This window comes from Naegleria fowleri (assembly GCF_008403515.1).
Source record: "Naegleria fowleri strain ATCC 30894 chromosome Unknown tig41, whole genome shotgun sequence".
NCBI lineage: Eukaryota > Heterolobosea > Eutetramitea > Acrasida > Naegleriidae > Naegleria > Naegleria fowleri.
Genome location: NW_025407973.1, coordinates 524936 through 541871, shown reverse-complemented (window position 1 = coordinate 541871; position 16936 = coordinate 524936). Strand labels below are relative to the sequence as shown.

Genomic DNA, 16936 nt, shown 5'->3' with positions numbered 1-16936 from the left:
GCATGCGTGAGATGTTCAAAACTCTTAAAAATCCCTTTTCCTTCTTCCAATTGAGATTGGTATATCTTGCTCATTTTCTTTTTTGATCATTCCTCACTGTGTGAATCACCATTGGTCATTGATGATGCTGCATTGGTAGAATTATTGTTGGCACCTCTTGTTGAAGCTCCCATGGTCGATGTGGATGTTGATGTGCCATTACTATTGTTGTTGTTATTATTATTATTATTATTGTTGAACATCATCATCATCATGGGTTCTCGTCCACTCTCCGATTCTGATCCTGCCAATGAGGAAAAGTTAAAAAGTGACGCAAAGGTTGATTTTTCTCCATTTCCATACGACACGAGTCCGGAATTTGAAGGTACATGCAGAATGCTTGGTTTTTCATCTTTGGGACGTTTGAAAATTCTCTCGTCTGTGTTTGCATCGAAATATTCCACTCGATTTTTCGTTTTCACAGGAGTTGGTTCTGCATGTTGAAAGAGTTCCTTATCTAGTAATTTTAACTCTCGATAGAATTTGTCGTTGGGTTTGATAATGTCTCTCTTTTCATAGACCTCTCGATAGGCAATGTTCAATCGTTTCTTCTCTGTCAACATAATGTGAGAAATGACGATGGCACTCGATCGACTCACTCCAGCCATGCAATGCACCATACAGGCTCCTCCTGTCGAAATGGCTTCCTGTATGAATTTTGATGCTTCTTCAAAGTGAGGTTTTAGAGTGGCTTCTGTCGTGTCATCTGCAAAAATAATCATATATTTAAAATCATTCTTGTATCTAGGTGGAATATCTTTGGCGACGGTTAGAATATGAGTCACACCGAGAGATTTGAGAAGGCGTCGTGATCCTGCAGGTGGTGCTGAGCTTAGGAAGAGAGAATCCTTAATTTTGCTTGGTTCTTCATACGCATATTCAAATGTAATGTTCTTATTTTGCATGTATGTTTTGAGTTGTTCGGACGGATTGAGTTGATAATTGTTAATAATTGAAAATTGTTTTAGAGATTTTAGGTTCATGACTGAATCTGGTATGGAAATAATTTCATTGTTGTCCAAATTCAAAATTTCAAGTGAAGTTAATTGGCTGATTTTTGGATCAATGCTTTCAAAAGAGTTATGTTTCAATTTACAAAAAGTGAGAGAATGCAATTCATAGAAATAGTCAGGAATTTCACCACTAATTCTATTCATGGTCAGATCTAAATGTTTGAGCTTTTTGCAATTTCCAATTTTAGGAAATGATTCCAAATAGTTATAAGTTGCTTCTAATCTTTCCAAGTTTTTCACTTTAGAGAAATCAAAGAGATCTTTCAAATCGTTTTCACTTAAATCTAATTCAATCAAACTTTCAAGTTCTGACATTTCTGGAGGTAACTCTGTAATTCTATTGGACTTTAACTTTAAAATTTCTAATTTTTTCAAGTTACCAAATGCAGGATCTACATCCTCAATGTTGTTGTCACTCAAATCTAGATACACCAAATTTACAAAATCACTAAAGTGTTCAGGTATATGTGTAATATAATTCTTGGAGAGAATAAGCTCTTGCAGCATTTGCAGAGTTCGTACTTCAGTTGGCACTCCACGAATACTATTATTGGATAAGTGTAAAATTTCAAGTTTTGCTTGGCAGAAGAGCTGTGCCCATCCATGGAGTCCACATCCATTTGCATACAACTCCCGCAGTTGACACAATTGTGACATGAGACCTTGGGTCTGAGGAAACCATTCGAATTTGTTGCCACTCACGTTCAAAACTCGTAAATTGAGTAAAGAGCAAATGGTGACTGGAAATGCTGTAAAATTACAATTCTCGACTGAAAGCTCTTTCATGCTGTCAGCTAACTTGCTAATATCGGGCAGAGTTTCTAAATCGTTTTTCGTCAAATCTAATCTCTCTAAATTTGAAAACTTGAGTAAATCTTGTGGAAAGGTTGTGAGATAGTTGTAACTCAAATTCAACTCTCGAAGTGTCGATTGTAATTGTTGTGGGCGGTCAAAACCAAATAACCCAGCAATACCTGTAGTTGAAATTTGTATTCTATTTAAACGATTAAAACTCATGTCAAGTTTTTGGAGATTCATCTTGTTGAGTTGCGAAGGCCATTCTTTAAAAGAGTTGAGTCGGAATTGAAGATCAATTAATGAATGTTCGAGGAGTTCAATGTTTTTTGGAAGAGTCGCAAGATCGCTCTTATTCATGATGAGAGTTTGAAGAGAGGAGAGTTGAGAAATGTTGGGAGGAAGAGATTGAATGCAGTGACCACTCAAATCCAAGAAAGTCAGATTGGTTAATTGACAAATCTGAGTGAGTGTGTGACACGTGAGAGAGAGCAGTATGTTTGTGAAATAATAATATTGTTCATCGTCATGGTGTTTTCGAAATTCATAAGAGGTTGTGGTGTTGAAAGAGAGTAAGTTGTTTGTTGTTGATGATTCATCAATCATGATGATGAGGGTTGGAACATTATTTTGAAACCAAGGTGGTAGTGACGAATCGTACGATCAAATGTCAGTACAAGAGGATGACATTTCCACATGAGAAGATGATATTCAAGTTTTGCCATTGTGATAATGATAATGGTTTGATAATAGTTTGATAATATGAAGATGGAAGAAACATCAAGTATCACATGATTCATGTTATCACAAGTCATTAGAGTCCATGTTGAATGGTTGTGAGATATTTCACAACAACAACAACAACAACAACAACAGACGATACATTGAGCATATGGAACATTTGGATGAAAACCAACCCATACATGGCCATCATGATGATTCATCATTAATGTAAATATACAAAAAACGTGAGAGTAGTGACAACAATCATTGGGATGAAGAATCAAAGTAGTCATAACATGTAATCAGTTATTATTGGGACATGTTCCTCTTATCAAACATATTTCAAGTGAAACAACAACAACATACCTTGAATAATTCTCTATCGGTGAATCGTCGACTCAAGTTGTCTTTCTGAACTGCAGCATGGAATGAGGTTGAATTGGGAATATCTTGAAGCAATTCATTGAGAACATCTTTGGGATCTTTATCTGAGGATGTGTTGTTTGTATGGGTGGACGTTGTAGAAGTTGTTGTTGTTGAAGATGATGATCCTTCATGATGGGTGGATGATGATGATCCGTTTTTGGTTGATTCATCAACTTTGCGATGTATATAAATGGATGCCATATGATGATGATGATGATAGGGAAAATAGAGTTGTTGTTGTTGTATTGAGATGATGTGGTGATGAACGATTGGATGAATTATTTGGATGATGAGGATGCTATTGAATGATATAATACTGATTCTATATGGAAACTCTTCGGAATGTATATTCTCTCTCTATGAAAGAAAGGCTATGATGATAAAAGTTGTTGTTGTTATTGAACTCTTAATATTAACTAATACTACTACCACCAATGAATTTCTAATTCAAGAACGCAATATGATGATGTTTGTGTGGTGATGGCCCTCTTTGCTTTCCTTTCAGAGTCAAAGAAGAAGAAAAATTGTTCTTATGATGATGATGATGGTCGTTGCTCTTCCGAATGCCTTCTGAAAACGAGAAGAAGAACAACAACACACGACAAAAATTCCTTTTTTCTCTTCACAAGCCTTGGAATGCTCTGATTTGTTGAAAAGATGGTTCTTGTTGTTGTTGTTAGGATTTCACTAAATTCTCACAAAAGAAGAAGAAGCAAAATGGTATCAACAACAACAACAATTGAGAGAGGGTGATGAAAATTACTCGCTGCTGGTCTTTTTGCTTCACTGAGCGACCCTTTGGTTTGGGATAGCGAGAGAGAGGTGATGATGGATGCGATGAAGAGTATTAAAATAATTTTTCAAAGGATGGAGAGAACAAAAGTACCAATGACACATGACATATTGAAAAAATATATTAGGAAACGGTGTACAGCAAAAAAGAGGAATACAGGACTCTTTCAGTGATACAACGACGATGGGCCCAAACAACCACAAACAACCACAAACCTAGTGATCACACTGGGGACAGTTTGTATGCTTTTTGAATAAAACTTTTGAAATAAATTTGACTAAAATGTAGGGAAATGAGTCTAGTACATATTCTGCCTAATCTGAAGGCAAGGTAGTATTCAAAATATTGAACAGTTAGATGTTTTAGTTGATCGTGTAGCAATTTCAAATATTTTTTCGCTTGAAAGTCAGCTGGTGGCCGGAGCGGAAATTGGGTCCGGAGCAACGATCCACGTGGATAACAAAAATGGAGATGACATCATTAACAATAAAACAAAGTTTTTCTAACCTCTTGTTGTTGGACAAAAATTTTTTTGTTTCTATCCATCATCACTTAGTACTTCCTCCTTTTGCAAGAAATTATGTATCATTTCCAACTTTTTAAGGAATTTTGTCAGTTGCACTGGACATAAAATTTTTTCAACACGAAAAAAAAATGCCGCCACAACAAAACATGTTTTCACTTCTTCAAGCTTTCTCAGATCCTTCAAGCTTTCAATACCCATTCCGTGTGATGGTGTCCAAACGACCGGTCATGATGAAGGCAAATCAGAAAGGAACCGTGATGCATAAAATTGATGTAACCGATCCGAATCAACAAGGACCTTCAGTAACCATGATTTTATTGGAAAAACCTGGGGTTGATTTTGCACCCACTCGTGATTCGTTGGTGGAGGGAGCTATTGTGAATGTTACCAAGCTCTCCAAAGGTTCCTCTACCTCCAAGGTGTATGTTTTAGCCAGTTTTACAGTAGAACCAACAGCGACCACATCAACCACAACAAATCCACCACCTCGATCCTCCATTCCGAATCAAGCTGTTCAATCAAGTAATAATAGTAACAATTCTAGAAATACTACTAGTGGGGTCATCGGAAATAATACCAACCACATGGCTAACCAATCTTCTTCTGCATCCGTACCAACATCAGCATCAGGCTTTCAGAGACCTATGAATCAAGCATCATCTAATCTTCAGCAAAATACAGCCTCTAGACCTCCATCAAATCAATTTAACAGACCACCAAGTGGACAACAAGTTCCACCAATGAATAACTTGCAACAACAATCACGACCTTCATCACTAATTCCTCAACAACAGCAACCACAAAAATCATCATTTACTCCAACAACTAATAACCAAAATATAGATCTTAGATCAAAAGCCATTGTACCACTGATTGCTCTAACACCTTGGCTAAATGATTGGGTGATTAAAGCTAGAGTTACCAGAAAACCCGATTTGAAGCATTGGACAAAGGATGACAGAAAAGGTACCATTCTTTCAATTAATTTGATTGATCAAGATTCTACTGAAATTAGAGCTACATTTTTCAATGAAGGAGCCATCAAAGCTAACTCAAAATTGCGTGAGAGAGGTGTCTATTATTTCAAAGGCGGAAAGATTAAACCTGCAGATCACAAATTTAACACAAGAATTGCCCATAATTATGAGATTACATTTTATGATAATTGCATTATTCAAGAAGCTACTGATAATGAGTCTGTGTGCATTCCTCAAGGTCGTTTCTCATTAACTCCTCTCGATCAAGTTAAAGATAGTACAAGCCAAGACAAATTTGATATTATTGGAATTGTAAAGAAAATTGGAGATACAACAGAATTCAAGTCAAAGAATGAAAATTCAAATGCAACATTGAAAAGGGATGTCACTATTCTGAGTAAGGATTCTTATGGAAAAATCGTTGAAGCAGCCATAACTTTATGGGGAGATACCATTAAATTTGAGGAGAAATCAGTTGTGATATTTACTGGAGTTGGAAGAAAATTATCAGACAATGGTATGAGCCTGAGTTGTAATAGCTCTCAATGTATTGTCGATGTGGATATTCCAGAGGCGGCTGAACTTCATCAATTATTTTCTGCTCTTCCAATTGAAGAAATGCAAGGAGAGGTCATTACAGCAGTATTCACAAAATCATCAACGTTTAGAAAAGTCACGATTCAAGATGTGGCTAACACCACTGTAGAGGAATTAGACAAAATTAAGCCAAAAGATAAGGATCCTGGCAAAACGAAGATATTCTTTATTAGATCCCATGTTATTCTCAAGCAAGACGATTTTACTTATCCAGCATGCAGCAACCCTGATTGCAAAGGAAAGAAAATGAAAAAAGATGCCGATCAAATGGATCCAACTTTGAGATGTCCTTCATGTGGAGGAGTCGAAATGTCGTACAGGTACATGACTTCGGTTGTTTTGGCTGATTATTCAAGCTCTATCTATGTGACCGCCTTTGACAGTGCCATAACTGCATTACTTGACAGAAGTGCATACGATTTTGCGACTTCAGACGAAAATACGAGACGTGAAATTGTCAGCGATATGCAATTCGAATGTGCCTCTTACAGGATAAGAGCTTCCATGCCTCAACAAGGTGACAAAGTGAGATTTACTCTGATGGGCATGAAGAAAATTGAAAACTGGGACAAGGAAGCCAAGTCTTCTCTAAGTGCAATCAAGGCTTACATGAACACCTTTGGTCTCAAGTAATTTCTGTAATTGTAAATAAATTATTTATAAGGATTCGTGCTGTTTGTGGTGGGTTGATTTTCCAAGCTTAAATTCTGCAGTCGAGTACACTTTCAGTAGCGCTGAAACATTTGAGAGACACTTCTCCAAACAATCCTCAACACGAGAGGAAGAAGTTTTGTTGTTGTTTGCTAACCTCAAGTCACCCAAAATGAAAATTCTGACTATTAAGCCCGCATGTTGATGCTCCAAGGAAAATTGTTTTACAACTTTTAGCATGTGAAATGTATTGACAAGTCCATGATGAATTTGTTTGAAAGAGTCAACAATCACTTCCTTGTCATTAATACATCGTTGAATTAAAAGTAGATCGCTTGCTATTTGAATGGGCTCGTATGGGTAGACTGTGTCCCATGAATAAAAATTATTATTTCTAAGGTTAAACAACTAAAATGTCAACATTTGAACTTACTCTCAATGGAGGAATGACTAAATTGATCGGTTGCAATTTCCATTAAATGATTAATGGTGTCCTTGAGAGACATGTCATCAAAGTATTTCTCGAAAAGAACATTGCTTTCTAATAAGAAGATCCATAAAAACCTTCTAAAGATCCAAAGGGATTCATGACCTGGAAAAAATACAATCAAATACTGGCTATAATAGAATAATTTGAGTAAATAAATTAGAAAATATGAAATCTCTTTGTCATCATTGTAATGTAAAAGAGCTTGTTTGTAATGGCGCAAAAGTATGATAATATGGTTCACACATGAGTGATCGCTAATGTTTCTCTTCAACCAGTTCAATAAATCGTCAAGTTTTTCTTTCAATACTACTCGTCTTGTGTCTACTAATTCTAGGTGATTCTCTAAAAAATTGCTTGACATGATAAGGTTCATTAATTGTTGTCGATAGGACCACGAATAGTAATTTCTGGGATAAATCGTTACGGTTTTGGTGCAGTTTTCAATTTCCGTATTTAAAAATTCTATAAAATCGCTTCATAAACAATTTCATGTGGTTGCTCAAGAAACCTACTCACAAATTGTTCTCTTCCAGAGAAATATCTCGAATTTTCATTATTATTAAATATTAAATTTCTAATAATCCAATTGCGATGATCCCATGATTCACAACTTTTTGGATGTTTTGTTGCAACAAGATTTAAAAACTGCAATTCTTTAGAGATCTTTTCCACGTTTGAACGATTCTTTGATAAATATTCCTTTCTTACATTCCATGCTGTAACACAATCGGCATTGATCAGTAAAATTCCACGTGTAATGGCCAACAACTCGGATTCGGAAATCTTTTCAAGGCCTTCTTCCGTTCGCCGCACCTCTAACAGCCGGGAATAGGCATACTTGTATACGAGTGGAAGGCACCAAAAGGATAAACCAATTCTGCTGTCTTTATAGAGAAAAGGACAAATGGTATCCACATGCCTCGAAGGTTCTTGATGATCATCATTGCTCTGTAATATTTTCTCTAATTCCGATATGGACTTTGGAGGTTCTTGTTTGCTGAGCATCAACCCCAATTCAATAATGTTCTCATCCATTTCAAAGAAACTATTCAATTTATCAAAGAGAAGTTTTCCGGCTTGCCGTTCATCGAGAGTTGAAGAAGCAGCAGCAGCAGCCGAAGGAGTAAATGTTCGCTTCTCCATTTTTCTTTGATTTCTTTTCCAACATCATTAAGAGAGATGTATCTTCAATGAAACACACCAACCAACCTTCCGAGTAATAGACCATTTTCAACCACACATGTATGTACCCTCCTTTGCATGGATATTGATTCAAATTTGAAAAGAACGGTACATGAAATGTTCAAGGGTCATAATAGGAACCACCCTCCGACCACAACAAACAGTAGCCTTATTAAAAAAAACGTTCAACTCCCTCAACGGCCACAGCGAGATCTTCCTTCTTTTTTTTTCAATTAGGGGAAGATGAAAGACTCGAAAGAGGACGGTGATGAAGCCTCCTTGGATGTAGTGAATAACGAGTTTGATAGGTTAGAGTGGTTCACCAAAGATTCCTTCTCCAAGGTGGTCCATGAATTTAATAAGGAATTTGATGATCTTTTGAGGGTCATGTGCCAGAGAGAAGAAACGGCTGGTTCTCTGCTCATGAAAAGGGATGATCAGCGGATACGCTCGGAAAGAAAAATTGCCGAGTTGCAAACCGAAAATAATGAACTGAAACAACAATTAGATGATGAAATTCTTTCGTCTGTTCGGAAGGAGGAATTAATCAAAGAGAACAACCAAAACAACAAAATTCTAATAGCTTCTTTGCAATCGGAGATAAAGGCTCTCTCGGATGAAGTCAGAGAAAAAGAGCAACAAATCCAGCAACTGAAAAACGAAGTTGAATCGAAAATTAAAGAGAATGGTAAAACCATCAAGCGTTTGGAAAATGTAACTCAACAATTTACCCAGTTACAGGATGTTCACAACAAAATGAAGCAAGACTCTGGAACAACAAGCGAGAAATATAGAGCATTGTTTTGGGAATCCGATTTGAAGAGGATTAATTTGGAGCAGGAAGTATTGGACTTGAAAAAAAAACTCCAAGAACAACAACAATTAACGAGTCCACAAATTCAAAATACCAACACAGGAGAACTCGAAGGAAAGATTGTTCTTCTGAAATCTCAGTTGAAGGCCTCTGAACGAAAAAAAAGAGCATTACAAATCACTAGCCAGAGGAACTGGAAAAAAACTGTTGGAAATATCCAACAAACTAAAGGAAAGTGAGGAGAAGAGAGTTAAGAACTTGAATGATCTGTTGAAAAAATCTTCAGAAAATATGGCTTACATTTCAAAGATAAAGGAGCTCGAGACTAAATTAGTAGCAACACAACAGAAAATATCAGAACTTGAGGAGGTTTGTCAATTGAGTAATCTCTCAAAAGAGTCCAATGAACCCTCTAAGAAGTTACAATTGTACAAGTTAAAGAAAAATCTCCAAAATTCGGAGCCAAATAACGAAGCATTATTGAGCTTAAAGGTATTGGAGAAAGAACATGAAATTTTCATGATCTCCTATGAAGAAATGAAAAACCAATTAGAGCAAATGAAAGAGTTTAATGAATTTCTTCAAAAAAAGGAGCGTTATCAACAAAATGCCACTGAAGGTGGTATCGTTGATTACGCATTTTTGAGCCAAACTCAAAAAGAATTAGCAGCGTTAAGACTCCTTGAGGAGGAGATCGCTGTTCATGAAGAAAGAGCTGCCCAATCTGAAGGAGAAGCAATCCGTCTCAAGCATCTGAAGGAAACTGCAGAGGAGAAAATCGCTAGTTTAACTCAAGAGTATGAACAAGTTCACAATTTATACATGGAACAAGAGAAACACAAAATAGATATCGAAAGAGCCTTCATTGAAAAAGATAAGGAGAACGCTCTTCTGAATGAACAGGCCACCAAGTTAATTGAGAATATTACAGATAACAAGATTCAATTACAACTATTTTCCGATAAGTATAATGATATGGTTAAAGAAAACCAGGAAATCTCTCAAATCTTATCGACACAAGAAAAAGAAAAGCTGCAGTTAGAAAGAGAAATTGATAGGCTATGCAAAATAATAGAGGATAAGGGTTTACAAAACCAGCTCATTTTAGAACAAAATGCTCGAAATGAGCTAAGACAAATCCTCCTAGAAAAGGACAGTGAAATAATTGAACAAAAAGATGAGATATTCAGGTTAACAAAAACTAATGAGGCCATCATACAAGAAAATCAAACTTTGAAAGAACAATGTGAAGCTCAAGAACGTGCTTTACGAGAGTTCGAAAACGCCATGGATGAGAAAGAGCTAGGTAATTTGAAGCTTAAACAAGAAGTTCAAACAATGATAAATTTGATGGAAAGCGCAAAAACAGAGAGGTTGTCGAGAAAAGTTGACCAGAAGACAACATATTCTCAAACTGATGAAGAGTTAGAAGAGACATATAATGCCTGGAGAGAAAAACTGTCAACAGACATACATAAGTTAAAGCAGCAGTTCTTCGAACTAAGTTCTCTAAAGCAACAAGAAGAACAGATCTACAATAACCACGTTGCTAAACACAAGGAAAAGATTAAGGAAATACTTGAAGAAAAAAAACAACTTGTATCTGAGGTGAAAGAATTGAAAAAGTTATTGAAGAAAATGAAAAGTTTAAAGAAAGGGCATGAAAAGAACAATACAACACCTCATATGGGAGGCCCATTACAAGCAGTTACTCAACAAGAATCGTTGTCGACACATGAACACGTTCATCCTGAGACAGATGATAAACTTGACTCCGCCCTCATAGATACAAAAGAGCTTCAAGAAGTTGAACCGATCATTATCAAATCAGATGCTCCTGAGAATATTCTTACACATAATAACAGTGCCATTAATGAATCAATTATTACTGAGAACAATTCTATTGAACCTCACGACCAAGATATGAATGATTATTCGAGCTTTAAAGAAGAGGTCATTGAATCTCAAGGCCAAGATCTTGAAATGTCACCACTAATTTCAGAAACTCTTCCTACTGAGAAAAATGATAACATTGATAGGGCCCTTTCCCCATCACAAGAAATGGTTGATGATACGATTACTGGTGATGCTCAACATGAATTGACACGTGAGGAGAAAAATACTGATACCAGTAACGGTGAGGAATCTGCACAACCTGAGACAGCTGATAGTTTGGAAGTCACGAACACTCATACAGACACGACAGAGCTTCAAGAAATTGAACCAATCATAACCAAGTCAGATACTCCTGGGGATATTCTTGATTTACATGAAGATACCGTCACCAATGAGGATTCATACATAACAGAGAACAATGTCATGGATTCTCACATCATAGATCTAAATGAGGATGCAGATATCAAAGAAAACAATGTTGATGATACTCATGGCATAAATCAAACAGCTGTTCAAGATACATTCAGTGATGATACTAAGAATGATTCAATGCATATAGAGGAATCAATGGCAGAAAATGACTCAATCGTTGAGAATGGGCAACATGATGCAACTGCTAATGTTATGTTAGAGACCAATAACATCAAAGGAACAAAAGCTGATAACACATCAACGTCTTACGAGGAACAACATGAACCAAACCAAAACCCCTGTATTGATAACCAATTAATAATTGACTTAGAAGATACCAACATCACAAACCGTGATCAACCACTGACTGACAACAGTATCCCATGTGAGACCACTGCCACTGAAATTATTGAAAACACTACTGTATTTACTGAGAGTTCTTCAATGAAAGAGGCTAATACGACATTTACTGAGAGTGTTGACGTTGAAAGTGATGAATTTAAATCGGTTGACCCTACACAAGAGCCACACTTAACCGAAGAAAATGTTATCCAGGCTGTTTCTCAGGAGGACAAAAGCATTGAAACCAATGGTTCTCAATCAGAACTGTTGTCAACAATTAATGAAGATATCACTGATATCGAAACTAGGGAAGTGTCAGATACGACAACTGTAGACACTCTAGAAAACCCCATATACACAAGTGAAAATAACTTGGAATCTAGTGCTACCATAAATCAAGACGTTCCTAATATTGACGAGGAACATGGCCAAGAGAATACAATCCCACAATCAGAGGCACAAGAGTCGAGAGACATTGCTCTTTCTGAGTCACAACTTGAGGAAGAATCACATAATTTTGAAATTGTAAATGCCTCAAAAGACATCTTTGAAAATGATTCTGCCCCTAAGCATTCTGAAACACGTGATCAAATAGAGGATCAACAAATTAGCACGGAAAAGATGAATACTCAAGTAAATATCGAGGAGACATCGCTTAACCACATTGGTCAACAAACGAATGAGGTTGAGAATGAAACCTTGACTAGATCTGAAAACACCGACCTCATCGATGGTTCATCGTCAACACAACTTATTCATACGTCCCATTACGAAGCTTGCCTTAATATTGAAAATGTGCCAGAAAGTGCTGATGACGAGAACTCATCTGTGATAGTTGACGATTCGATTGCTAATACTTTGAGCATTGGATATCAATCTACTAACGAGGAGGATGTAGGGGATGACGAATCTGAAGGAAATAGTGAATATGTATTTTCGCCCATACAGCCCTCACGTAGAGACGCTCCATATGACGATGATTTCTTGGAGGCAATTCAACATTTGGAAAATATGTCTTCTCGTATTGCCCAAGAGAGCATTTCTTTTTCACTTTCTGAGGATGCCCTCCAAAAGAAAGAAGAGGATAGAGATGGCAAGAAATTGTCACATGATGAAATGAAAGATGATATGCACTTAGGAAATGACGCCACTGCAGCAATGGTTTCTGAAAATCGTCGCTCTCTGGAAATTGTTCATGACCACATCACTGTGGGCCATGTTGATGATACACAAGAGAGTGAATCTGAAAAACCAAATACTCTATTATGTGATCAAGACACTCCAATTACTACTCTTGAAGAGGATCACGCCAAAGTGAAGACACAAGTCATTTCTCATCACCAAGAAGACCTTGTACTGCCTCATCTTAAGGATGAGCTCACAAACACGTTCCAAATCAAATTGCAAGATCATGTCATACAATCAGAGTTCAATACCACTGAACCCACTCGGACTATTGAGCAAAGAAAAGGATCTATTGAGAACATTAACATGTCGACATCATTTGATAACAATGACTCTTTGAACACCTCATCAAGCTCTACGTTTTTCATCACGCCAACAAAAGTTCTGTTACAAGATTCATGTGTTGGTACTCCAGTTTCTGATATGAAAGAAGTTGGTGTGGAAACTGAGGAACACTCGCTAACACCTCCTAATGTTGTAAAGTTTGAAAATAGATTGAATGAAAGAATCAAGGAGTATGAGGATGATGAACGTGACTACTTTTTGAATATTCCATTGCCTAAAACTGCCACCAGACAAGTATATTATTACGAAAGAAAATATTTATATCTCAAGATGAGGTACAGACAAATGCTGGAGGAACTCGTTAAATTTGAACTTGGATGTAGACATTACAAACACAACGCTGCTGTTTTGAAAGGCGATTTAGAGCGAACCAAGAAAACCCTGATTGCTTTAAACAAAGAGAAACATCTGAAAGAGCAGGCTTTACTCTACAAGATTTCCTTACTCTCGACCAAACTGAAACGTACAAGGCAACTGCTTGATAAATACACCCACTGTGGAGGGCAGGTGTTGTAGAATGCTCCACTTTTAAAGTAAAATCTTATAATTGTACAAATCAAGTCCAACTGTAGCACTACAATTATTTTGTAGTGTAAATCTTTATTACACTGTCAGCTCCACAAGTTGCTAGCAGTGATTTGGTTGGGTGGTAAGAAACATCATGAATGGCTTCATCGTATTTCTTTCTATGTGCTGGTAATTCCTGGATGCAATGTTTGGAAGCAATATCCCAAATTCTCAGCGACGAGTCATGTCCAACAGAAGCAAAATAGAGACCATTGGGATCAAAAGAGACAGATGTGACTGCCTCCTTATGTCCAACCATTTCATTAATAACCTTTCCACTAGAAGAGTCATAGTATCTAATCTTCTTGTCTTCATGAGCTGTAATGATCATTGGTACATTTTCATGGCATGCAAATTGATAAATTAGGTGGCTAGATTTGCCCTCATCTCCTAACGAGTCAGAAATCCAAATGAGTTTACCCATCTCTGTATCAAAAAGACCTAACTTTGAATTACTAAACGATACAACAAATTTAGAGTTATCATTTGGTAAGAATGAAACGCATGTGGGTGTTCCAATCTTGGAGAGAGAAAAAGTTTTCTTGAGAGGTGATGATGCAGATTCATAATCCCAAACCATTACAGTTTCGTCAGCACTAGCTGACAACAGTAAATGGCTCTGTTCATGCAAAGATAATGACCAAATGGCATCTGAATGACCCGTTAATGAAGATTTTAAGAATGGTGTGGCATATCCATAGTTTGTATATGGATCGTGATCTATTGGAGGGATATTCCAAAAAATAATGGTATCATCTTGTCCAGCACTAAAAACACGAGTAGATCCGCACAAAACAGTGTACACAGTTCCAGTATGTCCTCGTAAAGTTTGTATCGGCTCGTTGGCTCTGTAAATCACAACAACTTGTTAATATTGCATCAATATAATCTGAAATACATACTTTGACTTGTTAAGTTTGGTAACGTTCCAAACTTTTACTGTACAATCTTCCGAACCACTAATTAAATAATTTTCTGTTGGATGGAAGGCAATGGATCTGACACTATCCAAGTGATGTTTCAAAGTATATTTTGGTATCCATGTTGAGGGCAGAGATTGAGAATTATTGTTGGAGCTGTTCGAGCTTGAAGTTGAATTAAAGGTCGTCGTTGTGCTTGAATCCAAATCAGATTTTGTCATCAGTTCGGATGTAGTATCATTTTTCGCAGTGTCACCCTCAAATTTCCATGAGGGCTTCTTTTTACCAAGTAGTGACAGCCCATCGGATGATAATTGAGAATCTTCGTCTTTCCAAGGCTTAACTTCCTCTAACATGTCTTCTGGAATTTTTTCTCCAATTGTCTTTTCAATTGTTTTATCGGAATAACCTCTTTGTCTTAATTGTGTAATAAATTTTCTCATATCTTCTGCTTCTGTAGTGTTTTCTTCATTTCTACTCTTTTCATGGTTTTTAGATTTGTGAATCTCATTGGATTGAGTTGGCAATGTGTTAGTTGTTATTGATGAAATGCCGCTTTCATTGTCGGAATAACCGGTGTGGTTGGTCGTAGAAACAGATGATGCTGTAGAGAAGTCACTATTATTGTCCGAGATGGTTGTCAATTCTTGAGTTACTGATCCGATTGATTTTGGATCTGTGGTCGGTAAAACATATTGTGCATTCATCATGTTTGATGGTGTATTTTCTGGAATGTCTGCAATGAGAGACCACAAATCAGAAGATTCAATCTCCTTCAAATAACTAAATCCATGATTGTTACCTTTTAGAATACTGTTCAGAGGTACTTACTTTCGCATAATTTCCAAACTCTTTGGTTTTGATTTAGAAAGTGGAGTTGGTGTAGTACTACTGCCATTCTGGGCGGGATTTGATGCAGAGGATGAATTATTTTGTTGAGATGATGTTGATGATACAACTGGTTTTGCTGTTGTTACAAGAGACTCACAAAAAGATAATAAATTCTTCTTGTAGGACTCGTCCGATGATTCTGTTTTTCTGATGTGATCGACAAGTGTGGAGAATTTTGATCTTTCTGTTCGCAGTGCAAACTCCAACATTTTAATTCTTCTCAAAAGATCATACTGAATCTTCTCTTGGCTTTTACGGAATGACTCCAAATGTGCTATAGTTGTTGATAACTCTCCTCTCTCTAATTCCCATAACTCTCGTTCATTCTCAAATCTACGAAATTCTCGTTGCAGAAAGTTGATCGTGGTTGGAAAATTTAAATTTTGCAAAACAGCATTATTCACTGTATTCATACTATAGAATCCTCCACTGTTACTTGACCCTTCCATGAGTAGTGATGATGAAACGGGAGGAGTTTGAAAATTATTGTTGTTGTTGTTGCTGAGAAAGGGTTGCGAGCCAGTGCTGCTGCTGCTACTGAACCCGCTCATTTTTTCAAAGGCTTTGATGATGGAGGATTATACACGAAACGAACATTGACCATGTATGAGCAGCGGAAGAGCCAATTTATTGTTCTTCTTGTGCAGCAAAAACAGGGAGGAAGAGGAATAAATTGATCCATCTTTGTGGTTATTATTATTATTCTTCTTCGTTGTTGGAAGGCTGAAATATACATATGAGAAGAACAGAAAAGAGAGCTCAAAGGTTTTGTATGTGATATCCTCACAAAGCGATCATCCGATCTCACCAAAAGATTTCCTATCATTCCGCAGTGTTCGACAACCTTTCCTTGAATGATTGCGAACCAAGATGTGAATATTCAAGCAAGAAGATATATTCCTATCAACAGTCCAAGTAATTACATGCAAGAAGCAACTCAATCACGATCTGCCGATGATCTGCGTTTTGAGGATCTAAATCTTGTAACGGGTTGAATGTACTCACAAAATTGCCCTTGATGGATTTGTCCACTCTTCATGAATATGATGATGACGTTATTACATTCAATGAGTTGATCAATTTTCATATTGTTCCGAAATGAAGTGGTGTGTGATGAGGATTATTGGGTCAGACCGAAAGAACTTGACGAAAATATACGTACAAAAATTGGCATAATAATTCTAGAACATCAGTAGAGATATCATGCAAAGTAATTCTGTTGGAAGTCTGAAAAACGTCGTCAGTTATTAATTGATGAAGATATTTCGATTGGGCAGCGGCTTTTTTAGACAAGATAAATTCAAATTTCTCTGCGCTGACGAGTGTTATATATTCCTTGTCGGAAAAGTTCGT

At 36.8% G+C, this 16936-nt stretch overlaps 6 protein-coding genes across 6 annotated transcripts; 3 read left to right on the top strand and 3 right to left on the bottom strand.

Moving 5' to 3' along the window:
* Positions 1-86: 86 nt before the first annotated feature.
* Positions 87-3197, bottom strand: FDP41_004933 (uncharacterized protein; the record flags this gene model as incomplete). Its single annotated transcript, XM_044708402.1, has 2 exons — positions 87-2309; positions 2937-3197. The coding sequence occupies 2 exons, from the start codon at positions 3195-3197 to the stop codon at positions 87-89; spliced, it is 2484 nt and encodes an 827-aa protein (XP_044560971.1).
* A 1246-nt stretch (positions 3198-4443) lies between these two features.
* FDP41_004932 (uncharacterized protein) lies at positions 4444-6522 on the top strand (the record flags this gene model as incomplete). Its single annotated transcript, XM_044708401.1, has 1 exon — positions 4444-6522. The coding sequence occupies one exon, from the start codon at positions 4444-4446 to the stop codon at positions 6520-6522; it is 2079 nt and encodes a 692-aa protein (XP_044560970.1).
* Positions 6523-6546: 24 nt separating this feature from the next.
* Positions 6547-8173, bottom strand: FDP41_004931 (uncharacterized protein; the record flags this gene model as incomplete). Its single annotated transcript, XM_044708400.1, has 3 exons — positions 6547-6905; positions 6974-7492; positions 7543-8173. The coding sequence occupies 3 exons, from the start codon at positions 8171-8173 to the stop codon at positions 6547-6549; spliced, it is 1509 nt and encodes a 502-aa protein (XP_044560969.1).
* A 282-nt stretch (positions 8174-8455) lies between these two features.
* Positions 8456-9265, top strand: FDP41_004930 (uncharacterized protein; the record flags this gene model as incomplete). Its single annotated transcript, XM_044708399.1, has 1 exon — positions 8456-9265. The coding sequence occupies one exon, from the start codon at positions 8456-8458 to the stop codon at positions 9263-9265; it is 810 nt and encodes a 269-aa protein (XP_044560968.1).
* Positions 9266-9317: 52 nt separating this feature from the next.
* On the top strand, positions 9318-13721 carry FDP41_004929 (uncharacterized protein; the record flags this gene model as incomplete). The annotated part of the gene is made up of 1 exon (XM_044708397.1): positions 9318-13721. The coding sequence occupies one exon, from the start codon at positions 9318-9320 to the stop codon at positions 13719-13721; it is 4404 nt and encodes a 1467-aa protein (XP_044560967.1).
* Positions 13722-13785: 64 nt separating this feature from the next.
* Positions 13786-16134, bottom strand: FDP41_004928 (uncharacterized protein; the record flags this gene model as incomplete). Its single annotated transcript, XM_044708396.1, has 3 exons — positions 13786-14620; positions 14675-15475; positions 15524-16134. The coding sequence occupies 3 exons, from the start codon at positions 16132-16134 to the stop codon at positions 13786-13788; spliced, it is 2247 nt and encodes a 748-aa protein (XP_044560966.1).
* Positions 16135-16936: the final 802 nt, after the last annotated feature.